Below are 22,051 nucleotides of genomic sequence, written 5' to 3' on the forward strand. Positions count from 1 at the left end.
TCTAATCTGTCAGTCATCTGTATACAAAAGAAAAAAAAGTTGTGATGATGATACTCGTGCTGCATCGGGTGTTGATGGATCTAATGAGATTTTTGTGGAGCAACTTCCGTGGGAGGGGAAGAAAGAGATGGACACAATAGCTTCTAGACATGCCGCGTTGATAGTCAGTTGTCATTATACTTGTCTCCATTACTATTTTGAGGATGGTTTGTTGTTGTTCTGATGCTGTATTTGCGTACCTGTGTGTGTGTGTGTGTGTGTGTGTGTGTGTGTGTGTGTGTGCCCCCACTAGCTCTTCAGTTACACAGCAAGGGCAGATCAAATTGCATTATTTTGGCTCTCTACCACACTCTTTCGGTCTCTCTCTCTCTCTCTCTCTCTCTCTTAGTATTTGACTCCCACTCTTTGTCACCCCCTGTTGCCCTCATCTCGCCCACTTTGTCTGACAGCTGCCCACCCTTCATGTCAGCGCCTCATCCGTTGTTCTTGATCTCCAGACGTTTTTCACCAAAACACAGCATAGTGGCCATTGTTTGACCCAACTGAGGACAGAGAGGGCTTTAAATGCAATAGTTCTGCAGCTTCCACATATGAGTGGTTTTCATTTAGCAGAGAGCGAAGTGTAAAAGCACTCAGGCATCCAGTTTTCGCAAAATTATACAGTATGTGCAGCAAATTCTTGACTCGTGGTATTGTATGAATATTGGCAGGGACGGAAACAAGGCATAAATAGTAATATAAAGAAGGATGTGGGTGGCTTTCAATAACAGTTAGTTCTGGCTAAAAAGAGAGAGAAAAGATGGCTCTCTCATTGCCATTTGCAGAGCCTTCATTCTTGGTGCCTGTTGGTGTTTTGGACGTGAGAGAAGCTTTAGGCTCCATGCCACAGCAGAGAGGCAGATTCATATAATGGAGTCCTTCCAAAAGTCCTCCATCACTCATACACACACACACAGGCTCACACTCCATCAAACAGTCACACTGTCACGGGCACACGCTTAATTATTCAGTCACTAATTATCTCGTATACCCGGTTACGTAACTGAGGTTGCTTTTGTGAGTGGAGGAGGGAAGAAGAGACTTGTGAGGAGTAACTTGCCGGATGAGGCAAGTTTTTTTTGAGAGAATTTCATCTGGCCTCGCTGGTGATGCAACTTCTCTGAAGCATCTGAAACTGCTTGAAAAACATTGAAATAAAGAAATATCTATATCTGGTGTAGATGCAAAGATGAGGCTGTGTTCAGATCAACCAAAATACGCACGCACACTGAAAGACACAATGGATTCTGACTTAAAGACACTGGTTTGAGGAGAGATGGTAGTCATATCTCTTTTCCCTTCTCTCCTTCGCTTGTCCTCTCCGTCCTTTTCTCCCTCATCTCCCCCTTCATTCTTTCCCCTGCCATACTTTTTTAGTGATCCTTCTTCAACCTCTTTTGCTTAACCTCCTTCCTTCCATGACTTCTCTGTTCCTTTTATTTTCATTGCTCCACGTGTCCCCTCTCTCCTCTGGTGTCTTATCTTCCTCCCATTCACTCCACCTCTTGCCTCCCCTCCTTCCTTCCTTCCTTCCTTCCCAAATCTTCTCCACTCTCACTCCTCTGTCTCAGTGTGAGGCCCGAACAAGCTGCGAGGCTCTTTCAGTCAGCACGGCACCTGAAAGTTGTGCATTTTTATCCGGGAAGTCAGCTGAAATTTTCAAGACAGATTAATAAAGAGGTCAGTGCACTTAGAACAAACAAGCACGCCCACTTCTCGAGCTCTTTTTTCATTCTTCTGTCACTGTTTCTGTAAAGGAGTGCAACACCATGAATGCCTTCGAGGTGAGACTGTCAGAAATCTTCATAACTTTCTTTATGTACTTGTGTACCTAAGCCTGGTTGGTCGGATGATATGCCATTTGAGCGACTTTGCTTCAAGCACCACCCAACCATAAGAATCCATGTAGGCCGAGTAACTTAGTGAACATTTTTGTGCATCTGTGATTGTGTACAGATGTCAACAAATGCTTGTCACGTAAACGTTAATGCTCGACTAATCAGTTAACAGTGGACTCTTAACGTAGAGGCAAGATAACAAGAGATAACTGGTTAAAACTAGGCTCAGTGTGACGTGGTCTACTATCGTCGCTGTCATGGTGCACACTGACACGTGCAGGCCTCTCATGACCTCAGACGACCCAACTTGATCTCACATTGTGTACAAAGCTGCACCAGCTTCGCATCTGCTTACATGATAGAAAATGTATTTCAAGCAGTTTAATATTAGTAATCATATATTAGACTAAATGTTGAATGATTTTCTTTGTCTAAGACACTAAACTATAGACTCACACACAATCACACGCAAAGACAAACACTCCACTTGGTCACTTTTTAATATGTTGACATTTATAGTAGTTGTAGCTGAACTTTGTGAAGCATCACCGTGGCATCAGTTTACCCCAGGGCTAGCCCAGAGCCTGCAGGGTGCACTGGGGTGGTGGTGGTGGCCGGGGGCTCCATGTTGTTGCACAGGCCCCCCCTACCCTTAATGTGTTGAAACCGATCTGGGATCTGGATGAATACCCCGCATGTCTCTGACATCATGGAGTTTCCACTGCTGCGCCCGTCTCACCTCAGAGATAGCAGCTTTGATATTTCACACCATTGGCTCGCTCACAGGGGTTCCCCACCCACCACCCCTCCTGACCATAGATGGATGGTTTATGTGGAGAGGTCATCTGATAGCCCAAAGGTCAAATCTCCGACAGTTCATGTTGAGTAAGAGTCGAGGAGCTTGGCTGTAAAGGAATGAAAAAACTATAAAGGAACCTAAATCTTTATTCGGGGTCCAAATTAGGATGTAATCATGTAATTTTTGGACATTTTCGGACCTTCAAGAGGCAAAAACAAGTTTTGCAAACATTTTATGCAATCATTAAAATGCTGTTCTTAGTTTACATTGACCAATTGACGCTATCCTGTAACACTAGCCTATATGCTGGTGCTATAAACGAGGCGAGCCAATTGAAAGGGGTTCTTTGTGGAAAATCATCGAGATATCAGCAGCAGTTACACTTTTAAAACTCTGACTTGTCTCATAGCAGTTCTCCTATTTGCAACATCCTCCTTTCTGCTTGCGTCTTTTTGAAAATGACATAAGGTAGCTTGACCCTTCAGCTTGTGAGAGGACGGTGTCATTTCGGGAAGTACTTTATCTAGTTGTGTGGCCCTTTTTCCTGGTAAGCTGACCGTGTACGTGCAACAGAGGAATGCTGCGTTATTCCAGCGGATTACCTCAGAGGTTTCCTTTCCTGTGGGGTATCTCTGTAGCTGTGAGAGTCACATGTCAAGTTTTTTTTCTTGAATATCAAAAGGGTTTGTCAGGTCAGTCATGCAAACGGAGACCATTGTTGGGCCCAAGCATCTCTGAATCTGCAAGAAGGAACCACCTCCATGTTTGGCTAACATTCGTCTCTGTGCAAGCAGCTGGTTTACTTCTGCTTTTTTAAAAAAAAAAAAAACTTGTTTGTGCAGAATTTCCTGTATAAATGGACACAGAGAGGCAAACATGACATAAGAAAATGCTTCAACTAACAAACAGTTTACACATGTCACAAGCGGATGACAGATGCTCACCACAGTTTGTTTTTTGCTGATTTGTTATGAGTGGTATGATGCTTTTTACCAGGACTCAAATTTTCCATCACACACACACACACACACACACACACACACACATACACATTCACACAGCCAGCAGAACGAGGTGATATGACACCTCTAACTTTAGTCTCCCTCTCTGCCGCTCTAGATAATCCAGTTAGGATGCGCTCTCTGGCTATCAGGAGGTTTTTAGCTGTCACACTTCCAGCTGGAGGGAAAACAGAATCCAGGCTCCAGACTGGCCTGGACCGGTATCCTGAATAGACCTTTATCACATAAACACACATAACACATACACTCCAGGATCCCCCCCACACACACACATACACACATACTGATATAAATGCAACAGACCCTTACCAATCTCTACCTTGGCAGTGTGTGTGTGGGTAAGTTGGTGATTGTGTGTGTGTGTGTGTGTGTGTGTGTGTGTGTGTGTGTGTGTGTGTGTGTGTGTATAAAGGTCAGAGGTTGCGGGGGGCACCAGCTGATGTCATGGACCCAAAATGAGAGTAGTGTTCTTGGTGACAGCCTAGCAACTATAATTGTCGTGACAACCCCTAGGAATGAGCTGTCATGTGACACCCCTTCTTCAGAGCCGAGTGCATGGAAAAAGAAAACACACACACACGCACACACACACACACACGTAGCTGTGTCAGCGGGGGGAACCCTTTGGAAACAATGTCTGGCATGCTTGGGGATTCGAGAGGGGAGTGCAGGAGTGCCTTAACCCACTCTGCAGAGCACCAAATCTGGGCATAAAACGAGGCCACAGACCTTAATTTTTCACCATAAACTGGACGCACGTAAGGCGTTTGTCCTTGTTTACATAAAGGTTGATGCCACCATTTTTATGGTAAAAAATCATCATAAATCATATCTTGTTTGTCAGTTTGCAAAACAGGTTTTCCAAAGTTGTTGCCTGTTTTTGGCACAGGTAAAGCAAGATTAAACTTTTCTAAAATAACCTGTTGACTCTGTGTAATTCAAGCCTTACATATTCTCTCATATTCCAACCATCCATAAAGAAAGCGTTCAACTATTTGAGTGTGACAAGCAGCACTGACATATTTCCTCCCTTGTTTTGAAGCCAGCGTCACGGAGAGAGCCATCAGGGGACGGCACAGCTATAGCCTTCAGATGTCTGCAACACGCATGCACACACACACACGCGCACACACACAGAAACATTTGCGTGCATAAGCAGGTAACACTCAGTATTTGGTACAAGGTTCTCTTGCAACGTTCTTAATGGTTCCACTCGCCTGTTTTTTTTTTTTTTTTCACATTTGCCGCCCTACATTTGTTAATGCATGTCTACATGTACGAAAGAAGACCTACAACAGGTTTCTACACTTACTGCACACACACATACACCTAAATAGGTTACAAATGTGTTGTTTGATGTGTGAATCAGTCTTACACGCTCACACACACACACACACACACACACACTCATACAAACATGGAGCTTTTGGAGGCTGGTAATTAGTTGAAGCAGTAAGGTGATAACAAGCGCCAGCCACACGTTTGCAACAGAGGTGTCAATGCCAACGTGCTACCGGAAGTCACAGCCCCACCTATCACACTCCCTCCCGCCTTCCCAGGCGGATACCCTTAAACACAGATGTACAAACACAGACTTTTAATAAGTACAAGGTAACGCGACAATTTCCAAGGCTAACACACACAAACTTTATCTTTTACTGAGACAGAATATGTGCATCAATGTAGTGTATATCACTCCCCCCCATGTCCTCCTCCTACTGCTCCTTCCTCATTTTTTTCTTTTGCCTGTCCTCTCCACCCACTCCTCCTCCGCCATCTACACGATCTATGAGTCATCTGATCCAAAAGGTGAGATGCTGCATTGACTAGATTATTTTCATCTCGTCTTGCCAAATGAGAGGCTATCTTAACTTTTCTTTTGTCCTATTTTATTGCCCTCCCTGGCTTTTCATCCATTCCACCTGTCACCTGGTGATGAGCTACAAGCTGAAACCTTGTTGCTTTTTGATGAATCGTGTGCAGTCTGAGGTCATGCCAGAAAAGTCTTATCCACCTTGAACGCATGTTATATGAATCCAACATTGTCCTCTAGAGTGGGAGGTCTCTGTCTCTGCTTGCTCATCAATAACAGGAGAGGTGGTCGCAGTCATTGCAACCTTTGAACTCATTATTTAATCACTTGTTGAGCTAAAAACACTCTCCTCTCTCCATTTCCTCTCCTGTTTCTTCTGTCTCTCTTTCTTTCCTTCAGGTTGTGGAAACAGCAGTATGAGTAGCGACATGTACATTGCTGGCTACCACTCTATCACCAACATAGACTACTCCTCAGTGTGCATCAGTACAATGAGTGCCAGACACAGCGACTGCCCGGGTATGACTTGGCATGAGATGGATGTCCAGCAGCTTTCCTTTCCTGACGCAACCTTCGATGTCGTCCTAGAGAAGGCCACGTTGGATGCCATCATGGTGGAAGAAAAGACACCGTGGGAGGTGTCTCCTCAGACGGCCTGTTTCATTCACAAGGCACTCACAGAGGTACTGTTAAAAATCCTCATAAAGGTTGAATATATCTTGAATTGAGATATTGGCTTTTATTGGAAATTCTTGCCAAATTTGATTCAGTTTTCTACAAAAACAATTGGCGACAAATAATTTTTAGCATAACACGCACCTTAATGTTCTTTTTTGAGTCTGAAGATGCCAAGTCCAACCTTCTAATAGTTAAGTTAAATTATTAGGGTGAAGGTCAAGTCTTGAGCTGCGGCAGTTTTTAGTTCAGTGCTGATAACGACAGCTTATAGTTCAGGTGTGTCACAGAATTTTAGAATAGGTGTGTACAAAATGTGTGTATGAAAACTGTAGGCTGTTCAACAAGTGGCCTAATCAGGCACGCAGGGTTTCTCAGAGCAGCATTCACATGTGCATAATAGTCTTTATAGTATTAGTATTTAAACTGCTGTAGTAAAAGGACACAAACAAAAGGTTATTGGCATTCTGATTTGTTTGTTTTTTTCATTGTAATTATCTGCAGTTCTGTTTAAGATTAAACATTTATGGTGAAAAATCCTGATTTCCAGGTAAACAAAACAAACAAAATGATATTTTCCTGGAAGGTAACATTCAGCCACAATCTTCATCTACTGCATCAACCTGATGCCATTGTTTATCTGCTAACTGTATCATTTTAGGTATATCAGGCAAGTGGTTGTTAAATAACAGCAAAAAGCTCATTGATGAAAGCTGAAATTCTCTCTTTCCTTTCATAAATCAAAACCTCTAAATATTTTTCTTAAATCTCCTGTAGATATCAGTGTAAATCAAAAGCTTTTAAACTTTTCAGAGGAACGATAAATTACTAATGGGAAATATTACATCTGCATTCTGATAAAATCCTAGAACAAAGTTTTATAAATTTGTGTTATTCCTAAATGAATAAAGAAACAAAGTATATTGAACATAGAGCCCTGTGTTTCCACCAAGCCTGTAAAGAGCTGCTATGAACAATGCAGGAAAAGACTGTCCATTAGTTGAGCCTCATGGCTGGTCCCAGCTGTAGGCTAGCTTTATTCCTGACCTTAAACAGGCCTGAGAATATTTTAAGCAAGCCAATTATCTCTCAGTGATTTGAACCTGCAGTTAATTTGACCCAATTTTATTGAGGTTCCAGCATCTACTGTCGAGAATAGCTAAACAAACGTTGCCTCCAATGTGTTTCAGGCACTTGTAGAAATCTGTTACTTTGTCCTCCAGATATACAGTAGTTCTTCTAAACAGTATTTGGCACAATCTGTGTTTAAAAACAAAAAGTTTAGCTCCTTACAAGTGAGACTCACTTTCATAGCCTGATTCACTTCTATACTACAGCGGCTGTTTTCTTTTGGAGAACTACTTTCTGGCATGGTAGTGATAGACATAACAAAAAGATTGGTCCAATTTTACTCAGCCATCCTCTACCTGTCAGTATTGTACAAGCCACAAGAGTCTTTACAAGCTTACTGTATGATGATTTGAACGCTCCACCACAATAAAAGTTTATCCATAAATGATTTCTAAATGACAGCGGAAATTGGTAATGGTAGCACTTTACATTTCCACTCCATCTCTACAGCCCATCAGTTGACTTACGTCATGTTGAGTGCCCTTCAGCTGCTGGCTGCCGCACTAACCACCAGTGTGTCAGTGTGACAATGACAATGTTGTGGTCATTAGCCATGCTTGACCTTGACACACTAAGACAAGAGAACGCTGCTATCAACTGGAGTAGGTGACTCCCGAACTCTGAATGGGGAAGAATCACTCATGGTGTACTCCGTGCTGCATTTAGAGCACTGCTAAACAAGTTATAATTCTTCTCTATAATTACAGGTATAGTTTATTACAGGAAATGCAACAGTGGAAAAGGTTGGATAGGGTGAATCATTTTGATAAAAGCAGGAAGAGAGGACTAAGTGCAACTAATGTTAATGCAAATGTATAAAATGATACATAAATGAAAATATCATGCTGGCTTTCAGTTGAATATTCTACTAATGTAGTGAATTAGTGCTGATAATAATTGCAAACTGATTATAATAAAAAATTTCTTACAATTTTGGTTACATGAGCGAGCATGTGGTGGCCCAATTCACATCCTGCTGTTTGTTTCACTTCGATCGACAGTTAATGGTGGTGACACAGAAAGAAAGGAAGGAAAAAGACCAGAAGCACACAAACATGGATGTAAACAGTGCACAATCTGAAATATTTAAAGAACTGGAAATGTTTTATGAGACCGGAAATGCATTTGATGCACTTGTCATGAAGGATACCGTACAATGTGCGCTTACGTTACTAAAATGGAACATGCTTCTGTTTGGTGACCTTGTAAAATGCAACAGCGGCAAACAAAAAATGAGTGTGTTAGTGTTGGCGTAAACTGTGGAAGTTACAGTAGGATTAGACTTTATTTATTAAACTATTAGTTTATGTTCAGGAGCCAAGCTTTGTCCTTCCATCTTTGCAGTTGAACCACCATTACGATACTTATAGTTGTAAATTCTTACTATTCACTGAATGGGAGGTTAATGGTGCTCCTTAAAGTGACCAAACAGTTTGTAATCAAGGTTTGCATTCGTTTGAACTTTTACTTTTTGAAAGGTGACAGCCTTAATTGATAGATCTCTGTGCAGTCACCGGTAAAAATATGTATCTCTTCATTTGCATGATCCATTGCAAGCATTTCTTGTCTGGTTCATTCCAGTGAGCATTCAACCCTGAGAGAAGATAATGGCTGAAAAAATTTATCAGACTGAAGTATTTAAAGGATCTTTAGATCACCTCAAATCACCCAGAGACAAGTTTGACTCAGGAAGTAAACAAAGGCTTATAATGTGCTGTATATAGGACAAGCCTTCAAGGACAGCATCTGACGGCACTAACACACATGGACATGAACACGCACACACGCATTAAAAGGTCCTGGGTGTTTTCCTCAAGCAGAGGGAAGTATTAAAGAAGGATCAGTGCGTGTGTTTGGGGGACAGACGGGAGGATTTAATTTGAGTTAAACTCACGAAGCAGCCCTGAGTGCCATTACAGTAAGAAAGTCGAGATCTTCTCACTTGTCGTCACCTGCTTCCCTTCGCACCATCTCTTCTTCTCACTTCTGCCTCTCACTCCGTTTTTCCCCTCATTTCCACTTTTGTTTCTCTCACCTGCCTTTCTGCTGCACTCTGAGCATCTTCATGTGTGCAAATACTGGTGTGTGTGTGTGTGTGTGTGTGTGTGTGTGTGTGTGTGTGTGTGTGTGTGTGTGTGCGTTATCACAGAGAAGTCGATAGTCCTCTGCGCTGGTATATTTTTGCTCTCTCACTCAGGCTTGTATGGGTACAGCAGTCACGATTCCAGTTTGTTTGTGTTTTGCAGGAATGTGGGTGGTGGGTTCATAGCCTACTTTAATTTCTTACAAAAAGCATTCTCAGAAAACAGGAACAGGTGGAGAGGGAGACGAGAAAGGCAAGGAAAGGAAATAGAGAAACAGCTCTGAAGAAGCAGAGAAATGGCCCAGGTGGTGAAAAGGGAGGAGTTCCCTGAAGAATCTTTTGTTGAATATACACACAACTAAAGAGAGTTTGAAGGGAAAAGGAGAAAGGGGAGAGAGGGGAAAGGGAAAACCGCATGACAGCAAAGGGGGTAGAGTTAAAAAAGAAAAAAAAAAAACACAAGGAGCAGGAGACAGAAACCGAGACTGACAGAAAGCTAATGAGCAGTGCGCCAGTGTGAAACCGATGGGAAGAAGAAGGGAGCAAACGAGAGGGAGAAAGAGGGAGGGGAAGGAAAAGAGTGGAGCACACTTTAATCTGAACTCTTCTTTGAGGGTGTTTCCTAACAAAAGCAATCAAGTTGAGGTAAAAACAAAAAAACACAGAAATGTACTGCTAACAATCAACAATCGCTGCCATGATAACAAAGCATGCAAATACATATTTCAGTATGTTAACTTAGCAAAAACCTTCACAGAACAAACGGATCAAATGCACCAAAAAATCTGAACTACAAAAACATCCCCACACAGTCATCACTGATCTATATCGAAGATATATGTATACTGTATCATGGTACAATAGGTGTAACCATTTTTGTTGCTAACATGCACACACACACACACACACACACACACACACACTAAATCTCACAGTAGAGGCCGTGGTGCACTGAGGTGTGAAATTTATTTCACAGCCTGACATGCTCTGTGAATCACTCTTACTGTTGCTATGGAGACTCTTTCGTTGGATATCATCTCAGACTAACACTTTTAATTGCTAACCTTTAGTTCTGTTTAAAGAGGTAAAGACTAGTCCTTGGGCTTGTTCAAAGAGGTAAGAGCAAGTTTTTAAGTCATCCTAAAAAACTGTTTTTCCGGTCCTGTTTAAAGAAGTAAGCATAAATCTGTGGTTTAGGTGAACATTATGATGATGAGGACGCTTTTTTCATGCACGTAGAGATTTTTTTCTTTTTTCCGTCCTTCACTGGGCAGTCAAAGTGCAAAGTCAGCTGAAGAACAGCATCCCTGGAGTCACTTGGTGCTTTTTTATTTATTTATTTATTTTGCTCAAGGGCACTGAAGTGGACTTTTGTTGATAATGCAAGGTCTAAGATTTTCGACAAGTTTTCAAGTTTTGTAATTGCATAGAGTCAGTATATAGTGAGATAATCTGAATTAAATGAAAGTCATTACTGTGTCCAGCAGATAAGTGGAAAAGTTGACTTTTTTTTATATGTTTTGTCCAGCAAATCTCAGAAATGAAGACTTAACTAACAGCTTGTGTGTGCGTGCGCATGCGTGTGTATAGGTGTGTGTGTGTGTGGGACTGTAAGTTGATGTTTGTTCAGGGGGTCATCAAAAGTTTCATGATAAAGTGGCAAGAAATTTGACTGTTCATGGTGACCTGCTTGCAAATCATTTGTCGTGACAAATTCAGGGTTATAGTCAGGCTTTAAATCATGCAGTTTTCCCCTGGCTTAAAGGATGCAACGTTCAGCGTAACTGACCGTGATGTGTTGACATCCTGCTGTCAGAGCTCCCCTGAAACACACACAGTGTGTTGGAATTAAAAAATATTTCACATTGTAGACATTTTGACTTGTCATAGCAGCAAACAGCTGTAACTACTAACATTAATGATGGCCATGTTTGCTTTATTAGTTACACTTTTGTTTGACATATTTCATACTAGGTCTATTCACATCATTTCAAAATATGGCATCATTTTTGTGCAAGCCTAACTAGGACTGTACACCTAAACTGTGAGCTTTTAGGACAGTTTTTTACATCATGTTAAAATCCCTGAGAAGGCAAACTAGCATTTTAAGACTTCTTTAATTAATGTAATTAAAATTTGAATTTAAAATATAAATTTAAACATTTGAAACAGCAACAACAATAGATCTTTTTAATCTTTTCTTTTTGGTTGTATGAATTGTTAGAATAATTAATTGTTTAATAGTTTGATTTGAAGTTGCCGTCATTTCCCTGGCTGTGACTGGCTTCACAATCCGCTTTCTCCTCTATTCAATGAAGTGCAGGCTTTTACAGCTATATTTTGAAAACGTCAGGGCGGTGTAGATAGATGACTTTATTAGGCCCATGATGGTCTTACAACAGTGTCACTAGAGCATCATTTTTTACATCGTGTCATGCCCTTTCCTTCTGTTCTTTCCATCAAGACTGAGGGTGGTTTAAGGGTGAGAGATGGAATCCCCACCTCCACTTGGCTAATGTTTTGGAAAACATGTGACATGTGTACCCACCCACCCATCAGTGGTGAAGAGGCTCATGTCATGACATCGTCCAGAGACATTCATTGACATTGATTGGTTGTCCCTGGCTCCTGCTGTGGAGAGTTCTCCCGTGCTCCATTACCGGGAAGCTTGGATGCCTGCCGGGAAGACGGCCCCAGGGGAACATTCATCTTAGGACACACACACACCGCACTCGACAGTTATGCACATACACATTAGCTTTAGTCTTATTTCTGAGAGTTTGTGAAGTGTATTCTTGTAGTGCTCAAGTAACGCTGAACACTGAGTGTGCATATGTGTCTATGTTGGTATGTTTTCATCTGCGGCTACATGTCATTCCCCATCTCTCTCTCTCTCTCTCTCTCTCCCCACATTCCTGTCACTCTTCAGTTGTCTCTATACAATAAACTTGAAAAGGCCAAAAAAAGAAAAAATCTTTATAAAGGCATGATCATCTTGACAAAAGGTCAACTGTTCTTTTGCAATGTAAGCAGTGTCACTGAAATAGTCCATAGTAATATGAAGGGTGTTACATGTGAAAGGCAAATGCAGCCACAAAGATGCAATTTTGAAGTACAGGCCAAATGCCAAAATGAGCTGCTTTAATATCAAAATTGAATCCGTTTGAACACACCACAGCGTGTACCACCTCAGATATCGTGGTGAAGACAGGTAGTGTTTGAGCCACAAAGTTAGCAAATAGCCACAGGTGACAATGACACTGCCACGTCATATTCCCCAAAAATATTTTCAAGGACTTGGTTATAGTTAGGACCAATAAAAAAAAACAAAAAAACAGCTGGGATTGTCTCCAGCCCCCCACAACAGCAGTCACAGAAAATGGATGGATGGATATTTGTCCCATAGTCTCTAGTTGCTTATGAAGCCAAAGCATGATGAGTTAAAACTGCCATGCTGATAAATCACTTTGTGACTTGGTGCAGGAGTTTTCAGACTCTGTGTTTTGTCATTTGCTTCTTTGATTTGCAGAATAATTGTGATCTAAGTTTGTGGACTATGGTTCCTGTAATGCTTTGGGAGATGTAAAGTGTTGTCGTCGAGTCAGCCAGTCAACTGTGGGCTACAACTTGTAGTTGGCAGCATTAGAAGTATGCCAGACTTTTTGCAGTCCCTGTTTGCATTGATACTGAAGAAATGTAATGATTCACAGATAAGTTCTGGAGATGTAAGGCACATGTTTTTTTTTTTTTATGACTGCTAAGTTGATTTTGATTAACCCGTGGATGATTAACCCACGATAGACGCAGGATATTCTCAGAAAGTGTTAGTCACACTGAATCTGAAATATATGTGTCAAGTCTGTGTGTTCTGAGTGCAAAAAGATGTGGTTCCTCAGGGTTTTAAATGAACTTAATTACACCTTACCACTATGTTTGCCTCACATCACGGCTGTCCTACCACGTCCCCCTACACCTTACCAGCTCCTCTCATTTTGAAGACGTCTGTCTTAGTGGATAAAAATTCATTTGGACTCTGTGGGTCTATAAAAGTTTAGAAGGGAAGCAGCCAAAGTTATGGAGTCAGCAAGTCAGTAGATTTTAAAAATCTGATTCGTGTTGAAAGCAGCTACTTTACTTGTTCATCTAGTCCCTTTCTTCCCACATATTTTTAGCATTTAGATGCTGTTATATTTGTGTGTATATATCTTAAAATGCAGATTCTTAAGTGTGTTCTGCTGTGCATGTATGCTCTTGTGTATTTTATCGAGTGTGCCTGCAAAGCGCACTATATGTTATTCATTGTTCATTATTACCATGCTGTGTGTGTGTGTGTGTGTGTGTGTGTGTGTGTGTAAGAGAGGGGGCTGGCCCGATGAACCCTCTCTTCTCCGGCTCCAGTGGAAGGAAAGTAGAGCAGTGGAGCACACGTGAGGGAGAGGGAGCGTGGGTAATTGCAATTCTGGTTGCGCATGTGTAGAGATGTGAGGATGGGATCAAAGACGGAGTGCATTTGTGTATGCTTGCAGAGCATCTTTTCATTTATTTATTTATTTTGGAGGTTGTTTGTCTGTCCATGCACTTCTGTGTGGGTGTATAAAACAGTCAGTATAGTCACACATCTGCATCTACACAAGTCCTTACATGTTTGTTTTTTTTTGTTTTTTTTTTATGTATACTGTGTGTAAATGTGCGTGTGTGTCAGGGGATGCACCGCTGAGCCGAGGCCCTCCGGCTCTCGAGAGATTTCCACACTGGTCAGGCATGATTCTATGCACGTGCTCAGTCATACACCACGAAAACAACACACACATGTGTTGGATAATATATTTATTGTATTCCATGTTTAATATATATGTTGGTGTTCTTCCAGTGGTATCTGCCATTGGCTTTAGCTAGCCTGCTTCTTTTTTTGTGCTCAGCCTGTGTGAAATGATTTTTAAAAGGCATATATGAATAACACATTTTCTTTTTCTTCTTGTTAATGAGGGTAATGATTAAAGTGACAAACACAGATGCACTTGGCGTCTTAGGACCATTAAATCTATTTGTTGCAGGACATCACAGTCGATACTTCCTTCTCTTTATACACGTATTCCCTCTTCTGTCCCAGTTTCTACCCAAGTCCTCGCTGCACAGTTCACTTTATGCTCGCTATTTCTATCCGTGGATACTTTTTTTTTTAAATCCAGCGTTAAGGTTTGGCCCAGCTGTGAACAGGGAAGCCCCCCAGAGCCAGAAGCAATCCCTCTGTTCCCTTTTACACACATACTCTCACTGCAACTCACACACACACAAGCACAATCACCCACACAAAGACCGCTTCAAGTTTCCAACACTGTCAACACAGATATATCGGGTCCTGTAATGCACTGACACGGGTTGGCAGATGCAAGTTTAACACGAGTCATTACTAAATCTCATAAACGTGACTGTATGCTTAAATGAACGCTTGATGCATTTACACACACACGATAATGCTCGCTCAATCCTGTAGTTCTTGTCATGTCATCTGTGCACCTGATTGCAGTATTACAGTATTACTCTGGGAGATTTTGTGCAGCTAGATTTTTTTATCCCTCTTAACAACACATTAAATAAAATCTGTACCGAGGACAGAGATTATAATCCACGGGGACTACCCTTAGGTGTGTGTGTGTGTGTGTGTGTGTGTGTGTGTGTGTGTGTGTGTGTGTGTGTGTGTGTGTGTGAGAGAGAGAGAGAGAGAGAGAGAAAGAGAGAGGGAGAGACATTTAGAATATGATGACTGAGGGATAAAGTTTAAAGAGAAGAGTGAGGGGCTACGATAGCCAGTGTTTCAGAACTGAAGAACAACATGTCTGTGCAGGCTGGTCGAATGTCTTTTTAAATGAAACTAAAGCCAGTGATGTTCCCCGTCAGAATGCTCTCAGTGGTGCAGCTGGTGTACAAATTCCTCAGTATTTGATGGGATATCTGTAATTTCCTGAAGCATAAGGTGAAGCAGTCTGCCTTGCATTTCTAAACACAGGATGAGTATGGTCACCCAGGTCAGGCCCTCTGTGACTGGGAATGTGTTCATTCCTTCTCTGTTTCTTCCCAAAGTCGTCCACCATCATCTCTTTAGTCTTGCTTACATTCAGAAGGAGGTTGTTGTCTTGATATTAGCGGCTCTGTTTTCTTCCTTTCCTTCCTTCCATCACCACAGCTGTGCCATCAGCAACTCTGAGGATAGCGATGGAGTCAAAGGAGTACAGCAAGGGAACTCAAAAACGACGAACCAGGATGGAACTATGGCATTAAATTCTCAACTGTAGTCGATGAATTAATGTAAGCTATGGCATCTTCTGTTGATCGGTTGGTATGCTAAGCAACAGTAGTGGGTCCAGTGTGTTGGGTAGTGGGGCAGATGTATCTTTGTAGGAATCTTTGGTCAGCCCCTCAAAACACTGCTTGATTACAGAGGTGAGTGCTGCTGGGCAATAATTATCCAGGCATGCTAAACTTGTTTTCTTGGGCACAGGGGTGATGCTGGACTTTTTTTAATAAGTATGTGGGTATAACAGACTGAGCCAGGGATAGGTTTAATATCGTCGTGAACACCGGTGTTAGTTGGTCTGCACAAAGTTTGAGGACTCGCCCACGGATACCATCTGGTCCTGCTGCCTTCCTGGTGTTGAAAGCCCTCCTGACATCATGCTCGGAAAGAGTGAGAGATGTGGAAGTAAAGAAAACTTTGAATTTGTCTGACAGAAAGTCATAAAAGAACATACCTTTGTCGCTGCAAGGGGAGCAAGCCCAAATCAAGTAAACACGTGACATGTGAACACGCGCATTAACACACACGCACACACAAACTGTCCTGCCCAGCTCACTGTTGCCTTGGTGACTGTCATCGACTACAGAGCACTGTTCCTATGGAAACAACGGATGCCTAAAGGAGGAGGATCACTAATTGGAATAACAGAATATAGGAGAGAGGTATGAGGAAGACTAGAGACAAGGGACAGGGAGGGAGGATAATGAGGGAAAGTGTAGCTCGGCAGAAGTGTGTGTGTTCAGAAAACCTCAAAAGAAAAACGATTCCCAAGGTGTATCCTCGTGTTTTCTGTCCGTTTTTCTGCGCATTTGGTTGTTTATCCAGAAGACATGAGATGAACATAACTTGATAGGGAGTAAAACGGAGGGAAAATCCATATTTTAGAGAGGATGTGTGGAAAATCAATGTAGGCCACAGTAAAGTGGAGTGGAGTACACCCCTTGAAGAAGGTTAGTAGACTACACAAACGTCCCAGGAGTGTGTGTAAGTGCAAGGATGTTTTTATATTCCTGAGCCTATCACACCTCAGTCGTACCCCCACAGCCCTGTCAGATCACTTCAGGTACCTCTTCATCAACACCACGTTATGTTGTATAATTTTTTAAAAACTGGATGTTATTTGACACTGTTGATTAAAAGGATATATTTACAGCCTATTTTCTTGTCATACAAGACATCGTCACATTGAGACTGTCAAGTTCGTATCAAGTTTGTATTCCTCCTATCATTAGTTGGATGTTTATCCATAAGCTTTTTCAGTTACCATGCCCAAAATACATGGCAGTGATAAATCATTTCCTGGAATCTCCACTGGTTGTCGTTTTTACACTTTGAGAACGTGTTAATTAGTGAACCTTAGAGGTGTTGGTTTGTTTCCTTTGCAAAGACTACCTTTCCCAACTTTGTGCTAAGCTAAAATAACCAGCTGCTAGCTTTAGCCTTATTATTCACAAACAACGTGGTGTCAAGCTTCTCACCTAACTCTCAAGTGAGAGAATAGGCATATTTGCCCAAATCCCCAGACTTTTGCTTTAACACAATTAGATTCTTCTCAAAGTTATGAATTATTGTAATGCAATTACAGTAAATTGATACTAAGAGTTGCTCATGGTTTAGTTTTCATGGACTGCAGGAATGGAAAGAAATAAAATAGGGTGATAAGTTAAAAAGAATTGCATCTTTGTTACTTGTTCGGCCCTCCTACAGTAGTCTTTCATCATTATTCCTGCGTTATTAAAAACAGTGACACACATACTGTAAATCACAGCTGTCCACACTGTAACACTTAAAATGTTGTATTATCCATATCTAACCTTATCTTCCTCGACCTCCTTGCCTCCGTCCCCGTCTTTCCTCTTTTGTTCGTCGATCACAGGGTGTTACAAAGCAGGAGAATCGATACAGACACTTTTCTCTCATTAAGGCCAGTCAGGAGGGGACATAACAGGGTCAAACTCTCCTGTACATTATGTGTGTATTTGCATATCTGGGGAATCCGATATGCCTCAATGTGCATGTCAGAGAAATCATCTGTTTGTTTATTTGTCTTTGCATTGGCATGTGTTCATGTGTTTGCAGGAGCGAGCATTCAAGTGTGTGTGTGTGAGGTGTTTCTGGATAGATAGGACCTAGCCAACTGTGAAAACAACATTCTTCCACACAGCAAATCAATCAAGCCTGCAGTTGGGTCACTTTCTCTCCTCTGCTGCACTCTATGTTTTTCTCTCTCTCTCGCTCCTCTGCCTGAACCTTTCACTGTCCACTGAAAGCTGGCCCGGGTCGATTGCTGAGCCTTGTGATCCTCTATCTTCCCGCACTCTAGTCCCACAGCTGCCTCACAAGAAACAGATTTTTTTTCTGCTTGGCGGAGGTCCATGCAACATAATGCTGGTTCCATCTCAGGTGACCAAAATGACCCCCTCTCTTTCGAGCTAATGGAGCAGAGCAGACAGCTAAGGTAACAGCTATTTGACGTTTTAAGGGAGTGGTTGAAGCAGGAGGCGGGTGCTGATTTGGACTCTTGAGAATTGACCCTCTTGACAGAAATAGACCTGTTTCCTGCAGGTACAAACAGATCATGCAACTCTAAAGATGCTCTGCACTGTCCAGCAGACACTTGTCAGTTATATAAGAGTGTTGTTTTACTCAACATAAACATGGCTCAAAACATTTCCTGTCGGTTTTTGTGTGGTTGTGGAGTTAATTTGGATTCGGATTTTGCTCAAGGGTTCCTGGATCGCTTTTATCATCACATCATTTTGCACAGTGAAGTTTAAACACGTGAACAACAAGGTCACAATATACTGTATGTACCTTAAAGTGGCTAAAATCAATATTTCTATAATAACGTATCAAATGACAATGTCAGTGTGAAAGTGGTTGCCTCTAGTGATGAAGCTACAGAGATTTATACTCCCCTCAGCTTACAGAGCTTCATGGTGAGTTTCAACTAAAAAGAGAAACGAATATTGGACTTTCACCAGGTGCGCCATAACTTATGTAAGTAACAAAAATCAGTTATTATTGCAGGTTTCAAGTGTAACTAAATCCCAAAATTCTGCGAGCTCACCCTCTCCCAGCAAATTTAAAAAGCAGAGGATGATCAGTATAGGGGCCGTGGACTCATGGCTATGTTGTTTGTGATGCGAGAGGAATGCCGATCACAGTGATGGACTGACCACAACTCAGTGTAGCAGGAATACAGCCACCGGTAGTCAGAGCTAACAGCTATGTGCAGCTGCTGTAAGTCTCTCCATATCTTTGCTGGACATGCTGAAGCTTTGACATCCACTGGAAGCACTCTGACAGCGGTTTATAAAAGTTTCTGTGTGGTAAATGTGCTGTATTGTTAGCTAAGCTGGTAACTCAGAGAGTCTACCTGGGAGTGTGTACGGCTACATCGTGGGGCCAGAGACACGGTCTGCACATTTGGAAGATGCTGGTTTTAGATAAGAGGAGGGAGGTTCATGACAAAAGCTGCCATCACATGTCACCTTCCTCCAGACTCAGTCAAATGCAGTAATCCAGTTTCATCCAGTGGAAGAAGGTAGCTGTGTGTATTTACATATAAACTTTACAAATAAACTGTCAAGATTTGAACCTAACTCGATCAACAACATGACTAAATACCAGTATGAACCCGTTTAGTTCACATTTTGTTTGGACTAGAATTGGAATTTTTTCCTTTTAAATGTTTCTGATTGGATAGGGTACATAACAATAACTATTCTTTCTACGAATGAATCTACAGCTCAGCAGATTGACTCTGACTGCACACACTTCAGATCATGCAGTCAGCTGCAAAACATGAGGAACTCATCTGGTTGTGCATGTCTGCTTTGATACCTCTACAAGATTTTTGGCAGAAGTGATAATAAAAAAAGACAAGACCAAATGTCACATATGATCTTTTTTTTTTCACCTTTACACCATCTAGGCTAGACAACACACTGTATTTTTGTGTCACCTAAATGTGTTAACAGAACTCAGAGAGAGAGAGAGCGAGCATAAGCGTATTCAACTTCTTTCCTCATCTCTCTCAAGCACAGCTCATCTCCAGGTGACTCATTGAATATCTGCGTATTTTCATCTCATTTTAGGAAGCTAAATCTATCTTTTCATCTTCTCAACCCTTCTGTCACCTCCCCTTTATCTTTAATCTTACCTCCTCCCTTTTCTTCTTTTTCTCCCATCCCCCGCATTATTGTTGTATGGTCCTCGCAGCACGCTGCCAGATGTGCAGGGATCCCACTGATCCAACAGCTGGACACCACTGCTAAAGACACACATACACACATATACGCTTGGACATATATATTTACAACAACAAACACACACAGACAATGAATAAATATATTTCGGTGCACGCAACACAGATGTGCCCTCCAGTGTTTCAGCTCCAGATGTGTAAACAGAGTTCTTTGCTGCATGTCCTCAAATTTCTTTTGCACTGAAAAGAAGTCAGAGATCTGGGGAGCTCGTCTCTCCATTTTCTTTGAGTCAGGCACTGCAGCGTCGCACTAAACTGCTTCTTGACAACCTCCAGATAATTATACATTTATTTAACTGACACCTCACATGCTGGAAGAAGCGTGACAGTGACAGTGACTTGATGCATACACACACAGTAGCTGCCAGCGGCTGTCAGCAGGCTTTTGGCAGACACTGCACTTCACACACACACATATATTTTTGTATATGCGGAAAAAAAAGTCATTATAACTGTGTGCCAACATAGTGAGTCGATGAAGAAATACATAAGTCAAGTCCAATAAATGTCCTAATGTCTGCCATTGCTCAAAAATAGCCTTAATTTGAGCAAATCATAGAAAATAAAATGTGATGTAACTATTTGCCATTAGCTGTACCAGCGTATTAAGCGTTAAATTGAATGTTTTAAATGACTTTATTGTATTTCAAGGCCTCATTAACTCTAAAAGTTACTCCATGTTCTGATTGTCTTCTTTTACAGATGGCTGACTTACGTTTGTACCTCCATAAAATTACATTTATGGCTTGACTGCAAGTTCATGAAGAGAATATTTCCTTCAAAATAATTTGCCACTGTGGATGGTAGATGCAGATAAAATACATCCAACATTTTATCAACAGTTTTTTATTTGCAAAGAGCAGCATACAGTAGAAGACGTTCAGGTAAGGCTAACAGGCTTTTCATTTTTAGCAGCAATATATCGTATCAACAATATTTTAAGCTTATCAACTTATTTGTTCTAAATCAGGACCGTCAGTACTTGGACCAAGTAATAAACAAGGTCTGTAATGTTTAATAGGCTACTCAAGTTTTTTCAAAGGACTTATTTCAATGGCTTGCCATAAATACACATATTCGATAGAAGATGGATACCGTACTCTCGTCTGTGCGGTAAATCTGAAGCTACGGTCAGCAGCTTGCTGATTTAGCTTAGCACAAAGACTGGAAACGGTGGGGGAAACAGCTAGCCTGACTCTGTTTGAAGGTAACAAAATCGGCCTACATGTTACATAAGTGCCTGATTTTCTTTATCACGACCTGTTGCCTGGCAACCAGAGGAGACTGCAGGAAGTTACTGGTCCCAAACAAGAAATAGTCGAGTACATAACATCCTGTAAAATTTCCTAAAATGTCAAAGTTTTTCTTCCAAGCCTGATTTTCAGGTTGTATCTACAGGTTGTAAACAGTAGTTAGGCTACCAATGGAAAAACTGTGTTTTCTGCTTTCTTAGCCAGAGAGTGACAAATGCTGTGTGTAGAAAATAAATAAAAAGAGAAGAAGAAGACAATATTAGACAAATACTTGTGGATCTATGCTTAGACACATACAAGTACCTAAGACAACTAAACTTGTCCTCGTGCTATCGTTGCTTTAACATCAAATGTCATGTGTCGTTTGGAGGTTTTGTATGCTTCTTCTATATGTGCATAAAGTTAATAACTCACTTCCTGTTTGCACATCTTCACTATCAGCTTTGTTTATGCTCCACACACTTGTGTTTGTGCATCAGCCACAATGTCGAAAGTCTGACTGAACTCTCCGGTGCAGTTTGCCAGAGCAATTGAGTGACTAAGCTTCAGACTGCGTGAATAAGTGTGTGTGTGTGTGTGTGTGTGTGTGTGTGTGTGTGTGTGTGTGTGTGTGTGTGCGTGTGTGTGCGTGCATCCATCTGTGCTGTGGTGCTCCCTGCCAGTTGCTGCCCATATTGTCTGTCACTGACTGTAGTACACAACATGCTCCAAGGCTCTCTATGTGACAGCAATTGAATAGACTAACCCAGCAGGCTGCAGTCCAACTTCAGCCAGGGAAAGATTAGAGGACTAGATGGAGATGAGGAGAGGGGGGTGGTGGTGTGCGCAAGAAG

At 41.6% G+C, this 22,051-nt stretch overlaps 1 protein-coding gene across 1 annotated transcript in view; it reads left to right on the top strand.

The window, feature by feature from the left end:
* ece2a (endothelin converting enzyme 2a) overlaps positions 1 to 22,051 on the top strand; it is a 68,184-nt gene that overhangs the window by 26,551 nt on the left and 19,582 nt on the right. The window contains exon 3 of the mRNA XM_010750887.3: positions 5,911 to 6,194. Within this exon, the coding sequence (XP_010749189.2) occupies positions 5,911 to 6,194 (284 nt within the window). The remainder of the gene's footprint in view (positions 1 to 5,910; positions 6,195 to 22,051) is intronic.

The sequence above is a fragment of the Larimichthys crocea genome, chromosome XII (genome assembly GCF_000972845.2).
Source record: "Larimichthys crocea isolate SSNF chromosome XII, L_crocea_2.0, whole genome shotgun sequence".
In the NCBI taxonomy this organism is placed as follows: domain Eukaryota; kingdom Metazoa; phylum Chordata; class Actinopteri; family Sciaenidae; genus Larimichthys; species Larimichthys crocea.